Source organism: Callorhinus ursinus, unplaced genomic scaffold (genome assembly GCF_003265705.2).
Source record: "Callorhinus ursinus isolate GAN/ISIS: 27379988/994484 unplaced genomic scaffold, GSC_fseal_2.0 scaffold2, whole genome shotgun sequence".
Classification (NCBI taxonomy): Eukaryota; Metazoa; Chordata; class Mammalia; order Carnivora; family Otariidae; genus Callorhinus; species Callorhinus ursinus.
The window spans coordinates 108,106,590-108,125,910 of NW_027397064.1; the positions used below are offsets into that span (position 1 = coordinate 108,106,590).

At 49.9% G+C, this 19,321-nt stretch overlaps 1 protein-coding gene across 6 annotated transcripts in view; it reads right to left on the reverse strand.

Annotated features, from left to right (window-relative positions):
- LIMS2 (LIM zinc finger domain containing 2) overlaps window positions 1-17,924 on the reverse strand; it is a 37,838-nt gene extending 19,914 nt beyond the window's left edge. For 2 of the 6 annotated variants that reach the window (XM_073885502.1, XM_073885495.1), the window contains exon 1: window positions 17,659-17,924. In XM_073885502.1, the coding sequence (XP_073741603.1) occupies window positions 17,659-17,669 (11 nt within the window). In that variant the 5' untranslated portion in view covers window positions 17,670-17,924. Of the gene's footprint in view, window positions 1-5,032; window positions 5,281-5,885; window positions 6,004-17,658 lie in introns of those variants that run through there. The other 4 variants (XM_073885507.1, XM_073885492.1, XM_073885487.1 and 1 more) reach the window with 3 other exon arrangements.
- Between the last annotated feature and the right edge of the window lie 1,397 nt (window positions 17,925-19,321).

The following is a 19,321-nucleotide window of genomic DNA, read 5'->3' on the forward strand; positions in this document are numbered from 1 at the left end:
TGCTATATGGGTAGCAAACAGTCTCAAGTGTCAACCCCAATGGATGGGTGGTGGCTGCCTGGATATCTGGGCAAAGGACAGTCAGGCTCAGCAAGGAGAGATGCAACCAGCTGCCAACGTCAGGTAGGCGCATAGAGGGACTGCACAAAAGCTGCCTACTCCTGAGAATGTCTTTCCAGCCTGTTCTGTCTGCTGGGGTATGAATCCCATCCCTCCCTGGCTGCCTCAGCATTGTGAGAGGAGTTCTCGAGTGAGTGAAGCTCTGGCTGGGGTGCTCAGGTGTCTGTCCTAAGCAGGATGAGCTCAGGAGGTGGAAGAGGGCTCTGCCGGCCCAGGGTCCAGGTGTGGGCTAGGGACAGTGGATCTAACAGGGCTGCTGGTGCACACACAGGCTGAAGCTGGGCTGGGGGCCCCAAGCAGGACGCCCTCTCTCTTCAGCCTGGGAAACCATGTGGCAGGGAGGGGCAGGGCCAGAGGGCTCTTCAGAAGCCTTGCCAGGCACTGCTGCATGTCTCAGCCTGCCCTCGGGTGTGTTTTGGGGACCAAAGCCACCTTCTCTGTCCACGTACCGGCCACCGGTGCAAGGAAGTAGGAAGGTGGCAGGAAGAGTCAGGCAGAGCCCAAGATGCAAGGGAGGGTCTGCACGAAGCAGCCACCCCCGCCCAACACACACCTGGCACCCTCCCCAACAGCCTCCACAAGGTAGGCCAGACGCGGCTGAGGAGCTACCGCCTAAGCCGCGATGGAGGGCTGGGCTGGACCCGTCAACACAGGCATAGTTTCCCACTGCAGAGCCCTGTGAGTCTAGTGGCCTTGTCCTCCCACAACACACACCCAAGGTGGTGGAAGGAAGTTCCAACTCCCGGCTGTGCACAAGACCTTGCTGGTCTTGGAGAAGTGAGAAATCAACAGGAAATCCTGTGACTCTGGATCTGGAATTCCCCACTCAAAGGAACCAGAAAATGAAGCCAAATCAAGGATTCAAGTCCAGCCCCCAGGCTTTTGGATTGCGACTTAAACCCAGAGCCCTGGGTCCTAACAAGTGAATGCCAGCAGAGCCCCTGTGCCTCCCAAGGCCCCTTGCCCTCTGGCCCCCAGTGGGGCTGACCCAACTCCCACCTCCACTCGCTGCCAGAAGGCTGCCTTCTCTGCCAAAGCCACATCTCCTAGGTGGCCCACCCCCACAGCCACTGTCACTCGTTTGCCACTAGCCCAGACACTTGACCAGCCTTCAACCGTTCCACCCTTGTAAGTAGACCCTCTGTTAAACTCTCCCCTGTGATTCCATCTCACAGTGACTGCGTCCCTGGCCAGGACCCTAACAGATACCACCCCCACAGCAGCCGGCCAGTCCCTACCTTCCTGTTCATCTTCACCTGGTCCCCTAAGCAGAGCAGCTGGTCTTTAACTGGTCTGTGTCTAGCTCCCCGGCTGGGTCCCTGGGCACCTCGGACTGAGGATTTTACCATCTGTCTCCTACATGCCTTGCACAAACCCTGGCAGAGGAAGGTGGGGTGTGGAGGGAATCACACACTGGCCGCTCCAGCCCAAGTCCTCGCGGGCAGCAGCACCCCCAGGGCACTCCTGGGACTGCATCCCCACGCCACCCTGCTTGGGACCACAGACAACACTCCAACCCACTGGCCTAAGACAGAGGGATGGACAGACATGCAAATGTGCCTAAATAAACCATGTCACCATCAGAGAAATGCCAGCCGTCTCCTGCAGGAGCCAATGACACAAGAGGGGGCTCCGGGCTCACCCCTCCATGTTGAATCTGATAGAGCCCGCCATCAGCTGGGGGACCTGGAGAAGGGTAGCAGCTTCTCTGGGCCTCATCTGCAAAGAGGTGCGCCCGAGTACGAATTACCGCCTCACGGAGCTGGGGTGAAGAGCTCAGAGCGTGCAGCGCCTTGAGCCCAGGGCCAGGCAGGCTAAGCACTGGGTAAAGAGACCTCATTTCCCTGCAACTCTGGGAGCCTTCCAGAGCACCTCCTCCCCAGCCCAGTGCTGGGGAAGGCCTGCAGCTTGCCCGTGCTCCCTGCCAGAGGGCAAAGGGTGGGAGACATGGACATTCCTCATCCTCCTTCACACATTCCAGCCAAGAATGGGGAGCACAAAGTCAGTCTAGTTATTCCCCCAAGGAGACCCCACCATCCTGCCCCAGCCGGACGACACTCATGCTGCCAAGGGCATGGCCAGTGACCAGAGGGTGTACAAGAGCACACCATCTCGTGCCTCTTCTCCAGCCCTTCCCAGCACCCCAAAACACCCTCAATCCTGAAAGCGCGACACAAGCCAGTTTGTGAGCTTGTGCAAGATATCACTGGCTGACAAGATGTCACCGAACTTTACAATGACTGGGGCGGGATGGGGGGAGCCCTCTCTGTGCCCACTTCTTGTGAGGAGAGGTTGCTGGTTCCAGATAAGGAAACTGAAGTACAGAGAGGATCAGTAAGCTGCTAAGGGTCACACAGGATGGACCATGTTTTCTCCTGTCCCCTCAGTTCGTGGTGGCTTTATACAGGCACAGCCGTTCAAGACTCTCCGTTGTTTGTTTGGGTTTTTCTTAACAACCCTAGACCCTGGGGCGCCTGGGTGGCTCAGTTGGCTAAGCATCTGCCTTCGGCTCAGGTCATGGTCCCAGGGTCCTAGGATCGAGTCCCGCATCGGGCTCTCAGCTCAGCGGGGAGCCTGCTTCTCCCTCTCCTTCTGCCGCTCCCCCCCTGCTTGTGCTCTCTCTTTCTTTCTCAACTAAATAAATAAGATCTTTAAAAAAAAGAAAGAAGAACAACCCTAGACCCTGCCCCACTCCAGCCTCACACCCATCTGAGCCTAGAGAGATAGGGTGAGGGCTTGGGAAAAGGCAGGGGCCCGCCACAGGGGTCTGTTCACACTTAAGAATAAGTCAGTGTTACTGAAGCTACACCGCCTGAGCAGCAATCAGTCCAACGCATGTGCTGTACGGCCAGGCAGACCAGGCTGCCCACCTGGCTCAGGTGTGGCTATGTGCTCTGCTGCAAAGTACTCCCTGAACCTGGGCCTCCTCATCTGTAAAATGGACTAGCAACAGCTACCTCGGGGGCCGCCCGGGAGGATTCAGTGAGGTGACACCTGCGAGCACAGCCCATAACAGCTCCATAACTGGCAGCCGGTCGCAGTCCCCACCCCCCACCCCGTGCCTTCATCAGACACATCTTTACTGAGAACCTGGTCTATGCCCAGGCACTGTTCCAACTGCAGCGAGAAAAGAGGGATCCCACCACAGCACGACCTCTAAAGCTCGAGTGGAAGACGCCCCCCGCACCGCCTGGGCCCCCTCCCTGCCACCCCCTCATGAGGGTACCTGGCTGCACACAGGAAACAAGAATTTACACCAAGCCAGGTCCACCCTCAGCCTTGGGAACACTGGAAAATTAAATGCTGCCTCGGGCTGCTACACGCAAGGCATTGACACCATCAGAAACATCTTCCCAGTCTGTTTGGAGCCTGTGGGACATGGCTTTTCCTGAGGCCCCAGCCGTACCTCTTTGCTCGGGCAGCTTCACTGACTTAGAAGCAGGTGCACTTTAAAACCGTCCCGCGGATAACAGAGGGCTGAGGGAGGGCACAGGCCAGCAGTTCACAGAAAAATAAAGACAAGTAGCACATAAACATATGTGCCTGCGTGCAGGGGACTTTCCTGAAGCCTGATTTTCATGACCACACCCATGTGCCCTCCTTGCATCTTGGCCTTGTCTATACCGTGAAATCCCTCTCCAGCATGGCCTCTGGCCTCTCACTGCCCTGGGAGCCATACCACACCTCTCTCCACGAGTGTCCGAGGACATCCAGAGGCCTACCGGTGAGGGGTCCCCTTCCAGCTCTGCCACGCTCAGGTGAGTTTCTTGGCATCCTGAGCCTCAGGCTCCCCACCTGAGCAGTGGGCTTGCCCGGTCCCCGTCCTGGTGCATAAGGGGACTGCCATCCCGGGTGTGCAACAGGGGCGGCTCAGCAGCCTGTGTTCCCCGCTCTGCCCCCCACCCCCGCCCCCCACCAATGCTCTGCTCCTTGCTCTGTCCTTTGCCCCAGATGTCTCTGGTAGCTCAGTCCTAATTGCCTCTCCAATAGGCTGTTCTGACCATGGGGGAACACAGTGAGCTCAGAGCAGGCTGGATTTTCCCCACGTAGCATTAGCCCCCCGGACTTCCTTTCTTCCCTGGGTCCTCCAGATCCCCCCTCACCTCTGTCACTGCTACTCCCTGTCTCTTCCTGACTCCCCACCCCCTCCTCCCAACCTCAGGGTCCTCTCCCGCTGTTCCTCCCCCACCTCCTCCTCTGGGACTGCACCCGTCATTTTCATGCCAATGACCCTAAGTTCACAGCCCTCATCACTCTCTCCCCAACTTTCTACTAGAAGTTTCCACCTCGATGGCCCCTGGGGCCCAGCCCCCAGCCCCTGACACCCACACTAGTGGCTCCATCACCATCTCCAAGCCCTCCCGGACCCTCCCCACCCCAGGTTAACTCATCTCCTCAGATGCCCTGAGCTGCCTCCTGAGCCCACAGGCTCCCCTTCCTGCCCCAAAGGAGGCTTTCATCAATTGTCTACACTGGTAATTCTCCATGAGATAAAGCAGTTCAGATTTCAGAGTCAGTCCAAACTGGCTTCAAATCACAGCGTAGTCATTTTTGGATGGGTGAAGATGGGTGATGTCCAGCAGGTTCCTCCACCACTCAGTTTGCTCATCTCTAAAGTGGCAATGAAATGATCCCAGTCTGAACGTAGTAATGGGAGTTCCATGGGACAACCTAACTCTAACACCCCATTCTCAGCGTCCTGCCCAAGAATGTTGGTCCCAGGTGACATCAAGCCCACCAGACGAATCGCGCCCTACCCCCAACCTTATCGCCAACCCAGGCTCTGTCCCCACGCCCCGGGCGGACGGGATCCTGCCGTCGGAAGGGCCAAGCCGGGTGTCGGAGGAAAGGCCGGCAGCCGCAGCTTTCCGGCCATTGTCCCTGCCGACCCCGCCCGGCCCTGGCCACCTACCCCGGCGCGGCGGGCGGCGGGCTCTGCCGGTGCTGGCGCCGCCGGTAGAGCCCCGACGCGGCGAGGGCTCCCAGCCGGGCTGCCATGGTGCGGGCCTCCTCCTCCGGTTGCCGGACGGCCCTGCTCCGACGGACCCGCGACCACCCCGGCCTCCGGCGTCAGAGGGGGTGGCGAGAGCAGCAGGGCGCCCGGCAGCCACCTCCGGTCAAGCCCCGCGCCGGCGACGGGACAGGCCGGCATGCAGGGGGCGCCTCTCCCCCCACTCCCTCTGGACAGGAGCTCACGTTACACACTGCGATCTCCAAAGGGCAGCGGAGTCAACTCCAAATAGAAAGGATATTGTTCGCGCGGCGGGGGCAGCACAGTGAAATGAGAGGCTGGCGGGGCTGGGTCCAGGCTGGGGAGGGGACTCGCTGGGAAGGTCCCAAACAGCACTGAGGTGAGGTCCATAGTGGCAGGCCAGGATGCCCAGAGGTCCCAGGCTCAAAGGAGCCTGAGAGGGAACCCTAAGCCCCCTGACATGCTGATGATGGACTCTTGGCTGAGGAGGGCAGTATGGAACTGATCTCCTTTAGGAATCCTAGAAAACAGTTAAGAAGCTGATGAGGAAGTCCCACACATGCCCACCTTCTGCTTTGTTCCCTTTCCTGAGAGCCTGCGCTGCAAATGCCACCTGGAGATCCAGACCAGGGCAGCCTTGGTCCCCTGGATCCGACCAACAAATTGCCAAGCACCCAAAAGAGGTCCATGCTGTCAAAGCTCAGAGAACAGGTTATCCCCCAACTTGTTGGGAAAAGCAGAAGCAGCAGGGTTTAATAGAAGACCGCCAGGCACGATTTCCATGCATTTTTACCTAAAGAAATCAGCAGGGTTATTTTGATCCAAGTGCAAACACCCAAGGTCAGCGTCTGAGCTGTGGCCACGGCTGGCGGAGTGGGCGCTCTGGTCAGCAGTAAAAAAAGGATCCAGAGCACTCACGGGGATCTTTAACACTGATTCCATTTCCCTGAAAAACCTTTCTAGTGAAGTCAGAAAGCATGAGCAGTATCTTCCTCTGCCTTTCAAAAGAAAAAAACAGTAGCTATCATTTTGAACAGCGGGGTCCTCCTACACTGGGGTGGAGGGAAACTTTGGAGAGGATCCATTGGCACTCAGATGCCGGGCCCACATACCAAGAAGCATACCTCATCCAGCAAATCCAAACTCATTAACCACCCTGGGGGTCAGCTTCAAAACACAGCCAGATGACCACAAGCATTGGGTGCAATATAACTTATAAATGCAGCTCGATTCCAAAAGTACCAAGCACCGATCAATTCAACAAATATTTTTTTAAAGGTGGCTTTGGGGCAAAAGGGCATAGAGAGGCTGGGGTTGGAGGAGCCAACAAGCACAAAGATCACCTCTACTCTCTGATGTGGATAGCTGAATGCTTAAGAAAGCTTACTAGAAAGTTTTGTTACAGCATCTTGAAGTCAATGCCCCAGGGCCTTGACTGGCCTCTCCTACCAGCCCCACTCAGCCCCTCCCATGGGGAAATTCTGAACTCTGGAACCCAGAACTCACCAAGAGCCACAATTTCATTTAAGGAGGGAACATTTATTTAGGGTTTCTGCAATTGCAGGTAAACCAGAGACGGAGGCTATAGCCACAGTGTTTTGTGCATCATAATTTGTAACTGAAGTTCAAGTCCAAGGTTCCCGAGCACTAATCAATTCAACAAATATTTACTGTAAAAGGAAGTACCAGGGGCTAGAAATTGAGAAAGGAAATTAGAGTCTGATTGAGCCCAAATCCCAAATCTCTGTATAGCCTTGTGCCCCAGCCCCCCAGTTCTGCAACCTGTCTTGCAGAAGTGGGTGTCAGAGCCATGCAGGTGTCCCCAGCCAGCACTCTGGCTCCAGAGGACAAAGTTGTAAAAACATAATAAGAATGATATCAGTATAAATGGCAGAGTAAGAACCTTTGAAAGTTTGTCCCTCCATAAAAACAATGAAAAAACTAGCAAAAATTTTTCAGAACTCTGTCAATTAACCACAGTTTTGCAGTAACCCAGGGGCATTTGGTCAAGAATTTTGGTAAGAACAGTGAGCTTTGTGGTGTTTTAACTTATCCTAGCCCATGACCCCTATACCATAATTCCATGGCTGCCTTGAAAAATAACATCCCACATTCCCAGTAATTAAGAAGCAGAGAGGGCTGGAGCTCCTTCAAACCTTCATTCTCTGGAAGACTCCATTTGAAAGTCTTGTCTTTTTGTGACCTCACTCATACATACCCAATGCTAAAAGTCTCTCTTAGGGGGTATTTTTCAAATGTCCTACTATGGCAGTTGCCTATGGTATCATAGCTGTCATTGCCATGGGCAATGGATAACAGTGAGAGCAACAAGAGATGAATCAAAAAGCTTAAAAGGAAAAACTGAGGAATGGGATGTCTTTAGGGGCTTTGAAAAGGACCAACATATTCCTGGGACTCTAGAAGGCCATGCAAAAGCCCAGGACTGCTTGCCTGCTCAGGGAAGAACTAAGAAGGTCCTAAGCTCTCACTTCTGACTGAACTTCAGGCTTGTGTAAGCAGAGTGAAGGCTAAGGCAGAGTTGTAAACTGCCCAGTTGAATGCTGAAGGTGGGCCCCAACATATACTTCGTGCCCTCAGCAAAGACTGAAAGGCTTATTGGTTTCAGGCATTGAGGGAAATCTTTGTCCAGCCATTAGCTGGCCACTAAACTAACCAAGCAGAGACTTCAGTGGTCACAAATGACAGAGATACAGACTTTACAGAATTAGATCAGGAAAGTCACTAAACAGGCACGGCAGGGCGGGGGCTTAGTCAGGTAAGTGTCTCCTTTGGCTCAAGTCACGATCTCAGGGTCCTGGGATCAAGCCCCACATCGGGCTCTCCACTCAGCAGCAAGTCTGCTTCTCCCTCTCCCTCTGTGATCTCTCTCACTCACTCTCTCAAATAAATAAAATCTTTTAAAAAAATAAAATAGAAATTAAAAAAAATTTTTTTTAAAGAAGTCACTAAACAAACAAACAAATAGCAACAACAAACTGAGGAGTGGGGGAGAATCTAATCTCAGAATTGCCACATATTTGAAATGTCCAGTTCTCAGCAAAAAATTATGAGACATACAAAGAAATGAAAAACTGTGACCCTTCCACAGAAAAAAAAGAGCAATCAACAGAAACTGTTCCTGAGGAAGCCCAAATATTAGACTTAACTAGACTTTAAATCAGCTATTTTAATTATGTTCAAAGAACTAAAGGAAACCATGTCTAAAAAACTAAAGGAAAGTATGAGAATGGTATCTCACCAAATGGAGAATATTGATAAAAGAGATAAAAATTATTAAATGGGACCAAATAGAAATTCTGCAGTTGAAAAGAAATACTAAAAAGAGTCCTTCAGGACAAAATCAAAAGACACTAGGCAATAATTGGAATCCACATGAAGAAATAAAAAGCAGCAAAGTATATTTAACCTTGACATAGTAAAGGTAACTATATAGATAAAAATAAAAGACAATATAAATGTACTTTTTGTTTATCAACCTATTTTTCCCATCTGATTTAAAAACAACAGCATAATGAAATAATTTAATACAAAAGAAGGCAATAATAGTGTAGGAGCTGAGAAACAAAAAAGACGTAAGATATATATAAAAGACAGTAAATGGTAAATGTAAAATAATTACATTAAATGTAAATGGATTAAACTCTCCAATTAAAAGTCAGAAATTAGCAAATGGAATTTTTTTAAAAAATATTATCTACCTATATGATTTCTATAAGAGATTCACTTTAGACAAAAACACAAATAGTTTGAAAGTAAAAGTATGGAAAAGATATACCATGCCAACAGCAGCTAAAAAAGAACTGGAGTGGCTATCTATACTAACTTCAGACAAAATAGACTTTAAGACAAAAATTGTTACAAGCGCAATAAAGGAACTTTTATAGTGATAAAAGCATCAATACATCAAAAATAAATAACAAGTATAAACATATATGCACCTAATAATAGACTCAAAATACTTGGACCAAAAATTGGTAGAATGAGAGAAAAATAGATAATTTAGCAATAATAGTTAGACACTCCAATATTCCACGTTTTTTAAAGATTTTTACTTATTTATTTGAGAGAGAGAGCATGAGCAGGGGGAGGGGCAGAGGGGCAAAGGGAGAGGGAGAAGCAGACTCCCTGCTGAGCAGGGAACCCAATGTGGGGCTCGATCCCAGGACCCTGAGATCACAGGACCCTGAGATCATGACCTGAGCCGAAGGCATATGCTTAACTGACTGAGCCACCCAGATGCCCCAAAACTCAACTTTCTTAATGGATAGACTAAATTACACAAAAGCTAAGCAAGGATATAGAAGACATAAACTACACCTAAAAGACATCTATAGGACACTCCACCCATCAATAGTAGAACATACATTCTCAAGTGTACATGGAACATTCTCCAGGGTAGACCATATGCCAGGCCATAAAAAGAGCCTCACGAAACTTAAAAGGATTGAGATCATAGAAAGCATATTCTCAGATCACAGTGGAATAAAATCACAAATCAATAATAAAAGGAAATTTAGGAAATTTACAAATATGTGGAAATTAAACAACATACTCCTAAAGAACTGCTGAGTCAAAGAAGAGAACAAGGGAATTTGGAAAAGACCTTGAAATGAAAACACAACACACCAAAATTTATGAGATGTAGCTCAAGCAGTGTTCGAGGAAAATTTATATTTGTAAATAGTTGTATAGTTTTAACTATAGTTATTTATAGTTGTATAATAGGGGCACCTGGCTGGCTCTGTCAGTAGAGCATGTGACTCTTGATCTTGGGGTCATGAGTTCAAGCCCCATGTTGGGCATGGAGCCTACTTTAAAAAATAATTGCATAATAGTCAAATAGTTGTATAGTATAAAATAGCTTTATAGTTATATACTAAAAAACAATCTCAAATCAAAAACTTAACCTTCCACCTTAAGAAACCAGAAACCGAAGAGTAAACTAAACTCAAAGCAAGCATAGGGGAGGAAATAATAAAGAGTAGAGCAGAAATAAGTGAAACAGAGTTTAGAAAAAAAATAAAGAAAAGCAAAAAAACCAAAAGTGATTCTTTGAGAAGATCAACAAAACTAACAAACCTTTGGCTAGACTGACAAAGAAAAAAAAAGAACATACAAATAACTAAAATCAGGAATGAAAGAAGGGACTGAAGTTAGAGAAACTTAATGGACTGTAAGGAAATGCTGTGAACAATTATAAAAAACAAAATTACAGCAAATCAAATAACCTAGCTGAAATGGACAAATACCTAGAAAGATACAAACTACCAAAACTGAATCAACAAGAAATGTAAGATCCAAATAGGCCAACAATAGGAGACTGGATTCATAATCAAAATCTTCCAGGGCACCTGGCTAGTAAGTTCGATGGAGCATGTGACTCTTGATCTTGGGTTTGTGAGGTTGAGCCCCACACCGGGTCTAGAGATTACTTAAAAAAGATCTTAAAAAAAAAAATCTTCCTACAATGATGAGCCCAGGACCAAATGGTTTTATTGGTGAATTCTACCAAATATTTAAGTAGCATTAACACCAATCCTTCACAAACTCTCAAAAATCTACCAGGAGGGAACACTTCCCAACTCACTCAATGAGGTCAGCATTACCCTGAATCAGAAAAATATATCATAAGAAAACTGCAGATGAGTATCGCTTATGAATACAGATGCAAACATCCTCAACAAAACTGAATCTAGCAGCCAATATAAAGTACTCCATATCATGACCAAATGAGATTTATCCCAGGATATAAAGTTGGTTTAACATCCAAAATCAATTTAATTCATCATACGAATGCTGAGAATGCACTTGACAAAGTCCAACACACTTTCATGATTAAAAAAAAACAAACAAAAAAACCCAACTCTCAACAAACTAGGAATAGAAGGATACTTCCTCAGCCAGATAAAAACCCAGAGCTAATATCATACTTAATGGTAAAACACTGAAGTGTTTTCCCTCTAAGGTCAGGAACAAGACATAGATGTCCCATCTTGCCATTTCTTTTCAACATAGCAGTGGAGGTTCTAGCAAGGACAATTAGCAATAAAAGTAAATAAAATGTATCCAGATTAGAAAAGAAGAAGTAAAACTATCTCTATATGCATACCAAATACTCTTATATACAGAAAACCCTAAACCCCAAGAAAAACCATTACAGCTAGTAAATGAGTTCAGCAAGTTTGCAGGATAAAAAAAATCAATATACAAAACTCACCAGCAATAAGTAATATGAATATGAAATTAATAAACAATTCCATTTATACTAGCATCATAAAGAATACAATACCTAGGAATAAATTTAACCAACAAAGCATAAGACTTATACATTGAAAATTATACAACATTGTTGAAAGAAACTAAAGAAGACCTAAATAAATGGAAAGACATCCCATGTTCATGGATTGGAAAACTTGATATTGGGAAGATGCCAATACCTTCCCCCCACAAAATTGACCTATAGATACAACACAAACCCTATCAAAATTTCAACTGCCTTTTTTACAGAAATGGGCGAGCTGATCCTAAAATTCATATGGAAGTGCAAAAGACTCAGAATAACCAAAACACCCAGTGCCAATGAATTGTGTGGATCACTACACTGTATGGTGAGTAACATAACATAATAAAATTAAATTAAAAAAAAAGAATAACCAAAACAACTTGAAAAAGAACAAAGTCAGAGGACCCACATTTCCCAATTTCAAAATTTACTACAGATTCACAGTAGTAATAATCAAATGGTCATATATCAATGGAATAGGATTGAGAGTCCAGAAAAAATCCCATGCATCCATGATCAACTGCTTTTCAATGAGACTGCCAAGACAATTCAATGAGGAAAAATAGTTTTGTCAACAAATGATGCTATGACCACTGGGTAGCCACATGCAAAAGAATGGTTTTAAACCCCTACCTCAGGCCATGTATATAAACTGACTCACAATGGGTTGAAATCCAAAATATAAGAGTTAAAAGCATAAACCCTTAAAGAAAACATAGGTATAAATCTCCATGACCTTGGATTAGGTAACACTTCCCTAGATATGACACCAAAAATTCAAGCAATCAAAAAATAAATAGATAAATTGGATTTCATCAGAATTTGAAACTTTTGTGCATTAAAGGACACTATCGAGAAAGTTAGAAGACAATCCACAGAATAGGAGAAAATATTTGCAAATTATATATCTGGTAAGTGTCTACATAAAAAACTCTTAAAATCCAACAATAAAAAGACAACCCAATTTAAAAATAGGGAACGAATCTGAATAAACATTTCTCCAAAGAAGATAGATCAGTGACCAATAAGTACATGGAAAGATGCCCAACATGACAAGTTGTTACAAAAATGAAAATCAAAACCACAATGTGGGGCACCTGGGTGGCTCAGTCGGTTAAGCATCTGCCTTCTGCTCAGGTCATGATCCTGGAGTCCTGGGATCAAGCTCTGAGTTCAGCTCCCTGCTCAGTGGAGAACCTGCTTGTCCCTCTTCTCCCCACTCATGCTCTCTCTCACTATCTCTGTCACTATCTCTGTCCCGTTCTCTCAAATAAATAAATAAAATCTAAGAAAAGCACACACATACACAATGTACTACCACTTCACACTCACAGAAACAAACAGTAAGTGTTAGTGAGGGTGTGGAGAAAATTAGAACCCTCCCCGTTTCTTGATGGGAAGGTAAGGTATGCAATTACTCAGAAAACAGCTTGGCAATTCCTCAAAAAATTTCACATAGAATTATCATATTATCTAGCCATTCCACTCTGAAGTATATGCTCAAGAGACTAGAAAATATATATAGAAATGTTCACAGCAGCATTATTCATAAAAGCCAAAACATGGAAACAATTCAAATGTCCACCACAAATGAACACATAGACAAAAGGTGGTATAGCCATGCAATGGAATATTATTTGCACCCCCCCAAAAGAGGAATGAAGTGCTGATTCATACTACAACATAAATGCACCTTAAAAATATTATGCTAAATGAAAGAAGCCAGGCCAAAAAAAGCCACATAATGTATAGTTCCATTTATAGGAAATATCCAGAACAAGCAAATCTACAGAGACAGACAGAAAATTAATGGCTGCCAGGAGCTAGGGACTGACTGCACATGGGCATGGGGTGTCTTTTGGGGGTGATGAAAATGTTCAAGAATTAGTGGTGATGGTTGTTGCACAAATGGTGAATGTATTTAAAATCTACTGAATTGTATGCCCTGAAATAGTGAATTTTATGGTATGTGAATTATATCACCAATGTCTAAAAAGCACACGTGTAGTAAAGAATAATACATAGCTTACTAGAGGCAAGCACCGAGGCCAGGGCCACCAGCAAGTTGTGAGGGAGGGCTGCCACCCCCTTGTGGCTGAGCAGTGAGTGCCATCCCCAGGGCAGCCAGCAGAGCCAGCCTCCCCCACCCACACCTCCCGCCTTGGCTCACCAGGAGGCTGGGTCCCTCGGTATGCCTCAGATGAATGACATTTTCCAACCTTCTTACCCCACATGAAATCTGATTTTGAACAATTTTATTTTCTTCATTTAAAACTCCAGCATCAGTGTGGACACATCTTTGGTGTTACATACATACATTCAGTCACGTCATCTTAGGGACACATTGTCCTATCATGTAAGTATCTCATTAACATGTTCACCTTATTAGGTCATCTTGAGCAAATTTTCATCATCAGGAATTTATTTTTTTTAAGATTTTACTTATTTATTTGGCAGAGAGAGACACAGAGAGAGAGGGAACACAAGCAGGGGGAGTGGGAGAGGGAGAAGCGGGCTTCCGGCTGAGCAGGGGGCCCGAGGCGGGGCTCGATCCCAGGACCCTAGGATCATGACCTGAGCCGAAAGCAGATGCTTAATGACTGAGCCACCCAGGCACCCTCATTATCAGGAATTTAAAAGATTTGAATAAACAGAACAAGGAGAGTTAAGGTGCCTCCCTCTGTCCACCCTACTCGGAAATGAAAACCTAAGGAACACGTACGTCCAAATCTGCACATGACAGATGGAGCAGAGCCAACCAGTGTAGCTTGAGAGGGGGGACAGCCACTGTGCATGGAAAGCCCGGCCCCTCTCCACGGAGCAGGGGAGTGGGGGGCAGGCCAACTTGCCCCAGGCCCCAAGTGCTGACTGCTGACTTTTCAGGAATCTCGTGAACCAGTTAGTATCATGTTGGTAGTGTAAAGTGAGCTGAGATGGGGCTATTTTCAGCCTGGGATTGGACACACTACAGATCAGGCCCTCCGTCCGCCACGGCACTGCACTCACAGGGTCGGGGTCAACACCGGAAGCAGAGGGTAAGGGAGGAGGTGAGCAGTCACCGGTGGTACCGGGCCTGGCCTGGGGCTCAGGGGCCAGCTGTGTGGCACTCATCATCTGCTTCACACGGCTCCACGTGCTGCTTCGAGGGCCCTGGCTGCCACCCTAGCTACACCTCAGCTCTTCTGCCAAGGGGGCCACTGGGCATGCTCCTGAGGAAGGTGGGGAGCCAATGGTTGAGAGCACTGTGGAGGGCGGGGGTGCGGGTAGATGTGGGGACAGGGATCTAGCAGCCCCACTCTGCACAGTACCCAGCGCGGGCCCAGCTCAGGATCTGGCGCGAGGCAGCCTCAGCGGACGACAGGTCACGTGGTGGGTGGGACCCCACTCTACAGCAGGCCAAGTCACTGAGCTCATCGGCTGTGGGCGCCATGTCCCAGGCTGCACTTGGAGGAGTGCCTCCTGACAGGCTGGATCCCCGAGAAGGGGCGTGCCCTGCCTGGGTCCTAACATCCTCCCTGTGGATCAGTGGTGATGTCAAAGGTCCCTTCAGCTGGGACAAAGCCTTGGGTGTTTTTAAGATCCAGAGTCTTCCCGGCCACACGCCAGGGCTGAGCTTCTATCCCACAGCATGGCCCCTCCCTAACCACACCCATGCTCAAGACCTTGCTTACCCTTCTGCCCCCATCTTGGTCCTTTCCCAGGCTTCAGACCCTCTTATCCAGCCGCCTCCCAGTGCTTCCTCTTGGACTTGTCACAGCTCTTCAAATCCTTCGTGGCCCAAACTAGCTCGGCGCCCACGCCTGCCACCACAACTGGGCATCCTCCTGCATTCCATCCTCTCGGTCAGGTCCTCCAACTCCAGCTCCCAGACCCCCTGATCCAGCTCCTCTTCCCCATCCCCAAGGCTGCTGAGAAGGAGCCCTGCTTGTTGTGGGCCTTCTACGCCACCTCTACCTCAGCAGCACCCAGAGGTGTGTTTCCAAAGTGCACCGCCGTGTACATCCCTCTAGGCCCCCTCACTGGCTCTCGACTGCCCTCCCTCTGGCCTTGCCTACTCTGTTCCTGTGGGGAGCTGGCACTTCACGCAGTTGGCAGGGAGAGCCCCAGGGGTGTGTGAGGTGTATGACGAGAGCGCTGTTGCCAAAGGCCGGCCTGGTTCTAGGCAGCACAGGCGGATGCGCGGAGAACCAGGATCCGGGTGTGAGCACTATCCTGGCGTCTCATGGGGGCAGTGGACATGCAGAGGTCAAGGTGGCATGCAACAGAGTGAAAATGAAACTCCACAGCTTCTGGGACAGGAAAACCTCGCCCACCCCAACGGTCGGGTCGGACGTCTATTCCTCAGCTGGCCTGGCCCCACGCCTGTGCTGGAGGGGGAGGCGAGCCAGTCCTGGCCTGGGCACTGCATGTGGCAGGCGGACTTCAAGGGAGGGTGTCAATCTATGCTCCCAGACAGCTCACAGCTGCAAAAAGCAAATGAGCAGGAAAAGACACCACGAGAAAAGAAGCAAGCCACCAAAATATTCCCAAGGGCATCTCTGAGGAGTGGAACTGTGGGGGTTTTCTTTCTTTTTCTGTTCCTGTTATCTTTTCTGTTTCTGGGTTTTTTCTAACTCTCTGAGATAAGCAGTGTTACTTTCACAAGGAAAAACTCTATCCAGTGTTTTCCAAGGTGCACTCTGGTCATTTGGTTGTTTCATTTGATGACCGGCATTTCTCTGGACCCCTGCAGCAAGGCAGGCCGGTCCCTGCTCCCACGACCTCCCTGCCTTCCCAGCTTCTCTTGCTGGGCTGTCGGTCGGCTGACCTGATGGCCTCCATCTGCCTGGAAGGCCCAAGGGACTCAGGGGCGACAGGACCCCTGCCCAGGGAACAGAGGTACCTCAGTCTCTGCTCTGCCTCAGCCATGCAGGCTGTCAGGGTGGAAGCTGCCACCAAAGCTTGCAGCGTGTGGCTCTGTCTTATTAGGGGGTTTGCTGTGCCTGAGTCTCCGCATCACACACGTCCCACCCCCCCTCAACACTGGTCTGCACTGCTCCTGGCGCTGTCCCTGTTTCACTCTCTCCCTTCACTGTCTCGAAAGCTCACAGGTGGGCAACCAGGCAGCTGGCAGGGGAGCCCTGCCGTCAGCGGGAAAGCCGGGGGACTGCCAAGCACATGGAAAAGGTGAGCACCGGAAGGCCGGTCGTGTCCGCAGACTCAGGCCATGATGGGAGTGGGCAGCCAAGTGCACCGGAAGCACAGCACTCACTGGGTCACAGGATACGTGCCATTTTGGGTGTCCTAGCTGTCCTCCTACTCCAGGCCAGTGTGGCCCTGCCCTCCTGGTGACCACTCTGCACATCACCCAGGTTTGGGGCCATTACCCTCTGTAGCTGCTCCCCATTCCTGGGCACTGCCTCTCAGAGCCCTTTTCCCTAGCAAAACCACAGGGTTTTCTCAGTCCACAAGCCACAAGTCAAAGAGCATCCTCCTGCCAGGACTTGGCTGGAAGGGGGCCGCTGGGCCTCAGAGACCATCCCCTCCCACCTAGCCGTGAGTCATGCACTTGTACCCAGCCATGTTCCGGAAAGGACTGCAGAGACCAACACTTGCCAGACACTAGTGCACATGTGACCGGCCTCCTGAGTCACTCAGCCTCTGTGGCCTCAGTTACCTCATCTGTGAAATGGCAACAGGGCCTGAGAGCCCAGGCTGGGCCAGGCCTGGGGGAATGCCCTGCCCCCACGCCACCCCAAACAGCTTGTGTTTGGGCTGAGTTCTAGCCAGGCCCTCACATAGACCCTTTACCATTTCTAAATTTTTACCATTCCTGGCTTACAGAGGAAGAAACAGAGGCTCCAAAAGTGAGATCTCTGCAGGATCACACAGCTGGGGGTCAGGGAAGCTGATAGAAGCCAACAGTCCGGTTTTAAAGCCTTGTTTAGTTGGTTGTGACCTTGGGCGAGTGCCCGGCCCCTCTGAGCCCTGGTTCTCCGTTAGTGAGGGGTTAATTCTGTCCATCTTGGAGGAGTAGGTGGTGGGGTGGGCAGGAGCTTCACCTGCCCCGGCTGGACACCAGCGGGGGATAGGGGCACCCCGGTCCTGACAAGCAGGGCTACCCTGGCAGCCAGCCGAGGTCGAGGGGCCGGGCGGGAGGCGCGGCAGGTGGATCGGCTGGCTTCCCGGGAGAAGAGGACAGGGGTCGGGGCGGGGGTCCGGTCCCACAGTCCCGCCCAGACAGGCGCCCTCCCGGCCCTTGGCGTGGGTGGGGGGCTGTTACCTTCCCGTCATGGTGGCCGCGCGCGCTGAGCCTGGGGTCGCCTCGGGACCCCCTCTGCCCCCTCAGCAGCCAGACGAGCACCAGCCAGCAGGTCCCGGGCGCGGAGCAGGGAGACGCCCAAAAAAGGCCAAGAGCGGCTCCGCCCGCCGCCCAGCCCAGCCCGCGAGGTGGGGGTGGAGGGGGGGCGGGGGTGGGGTCCGCCCCGCCCGCAAGGTGGGGGGGTTGAAGTGGGGGCGGAGGGGTGGGCCCCGCCACTCGCGCCGTCCTAGCTCTGGGGACACCCGAGCTTGGCCTGCGGCGGGCGCGGGTCACGTCCTCCCCGCCAGGCCTTAGCTCGCCACCTCCCCGGATTCCGGGCATAGTTTTCCTTTTAAAGGGAGTGAAGTTATAATGACCGCGAACGAGCCCCCCAGTCCCGCCGGGACGCCCTGCCTGGCGCTCCCCCTCCGCTGTCCCAGGCTGCCCTGGAACGTGAACACGGGCGGAGGACAGTGGATTGGAAGACATAGAGGGGACGATGCTGAGACCACCTCCCCGCTGGCTCCAAGCCCTGAGTTCCCACGGCAGCCCCGGGTCAGAAAAGGGGTCACCTTCACGCTTTCATTCCTCAAACAGACGCTTCTGGGAACCGAGTCCCTCCCGGGGCTGGGCACTTGGGGACCCCCGGTCCGCGGGGTCCCACCCCCAGGGAGGCCAAGGTCGAACAGCGTCCCTTCAAGTCGTGAGCCCAACGGCATACTGAGATGCCAGATCAGTGCCCTCCCGGGCAAATAACCGTTTCATCCAAGTATGAGAGTAACCCCTCACCAAGCAAAAGGTATTTTACAATGAAAAAACCAAAAGCCCAAGTTGGGGAGGAGAACCAAGCACTCCTCTCTATGATGAAGCACTACTGACAAGTTAGAGAGGAGCTGTTTAAAGTGACCCTGTGATACCAAACCATTTAGGGAATCTCTTCTGGGAAAATCATTACACAAACAAACAAAACAAAAAAACCCCAGTCTCTCCACCTAAGGGCAGGTATTTCTAGCTGGGCTGTGAAGCATAGCTTATGATTGGAAGCAGCCCAAATATCGCACTGTGAGGCCAGGACTGAGCAGCCTGATATATTAACCCTACTGAACATTATATTACTTCTAGCTTGGCAATAGAGAAAGACTACCTAGAAATGACAGTGCAAAGTAGCAACCCACACATAAACAATGGAATTCAGAATGACGAGTTGATAGTGACGTGCAGACTTACGTCTACAAAAGTGAGCTTGGAAAAGGCATCTGCTCCTAAGTAGCTGGTATCTTGAAACCTGTGCAGTTTGCACTTCTTAGTTCTTTTGCAGGTGTGTCTTAGCTGATAGTGTTTAACTGTAATTCGATGGTTGATTAAGCTTAAAGTATGGACGATTTCTTGGTTCATCTGCCTCTTTAAGAGAAATGCTTTTCACAGTTGCTGATGCAGATGGAGCAGGTGTGCTAGAGGCTGTGCACCAGAAATGGACTGCCCAGCTGGATGGTTCATTGAATACTGGGGTTCTTTAGGAACCAAAAAGGATGAAAAGTAGAAAGGAGAACACCAAAGGGACCTGTTCCCCGCCTCAAGGGAAAGCCTGAGAGCCTCCTCTAGTATGCTTGCTGAGCACAGGAGGATGTGCCTGTGGCCAAACCAG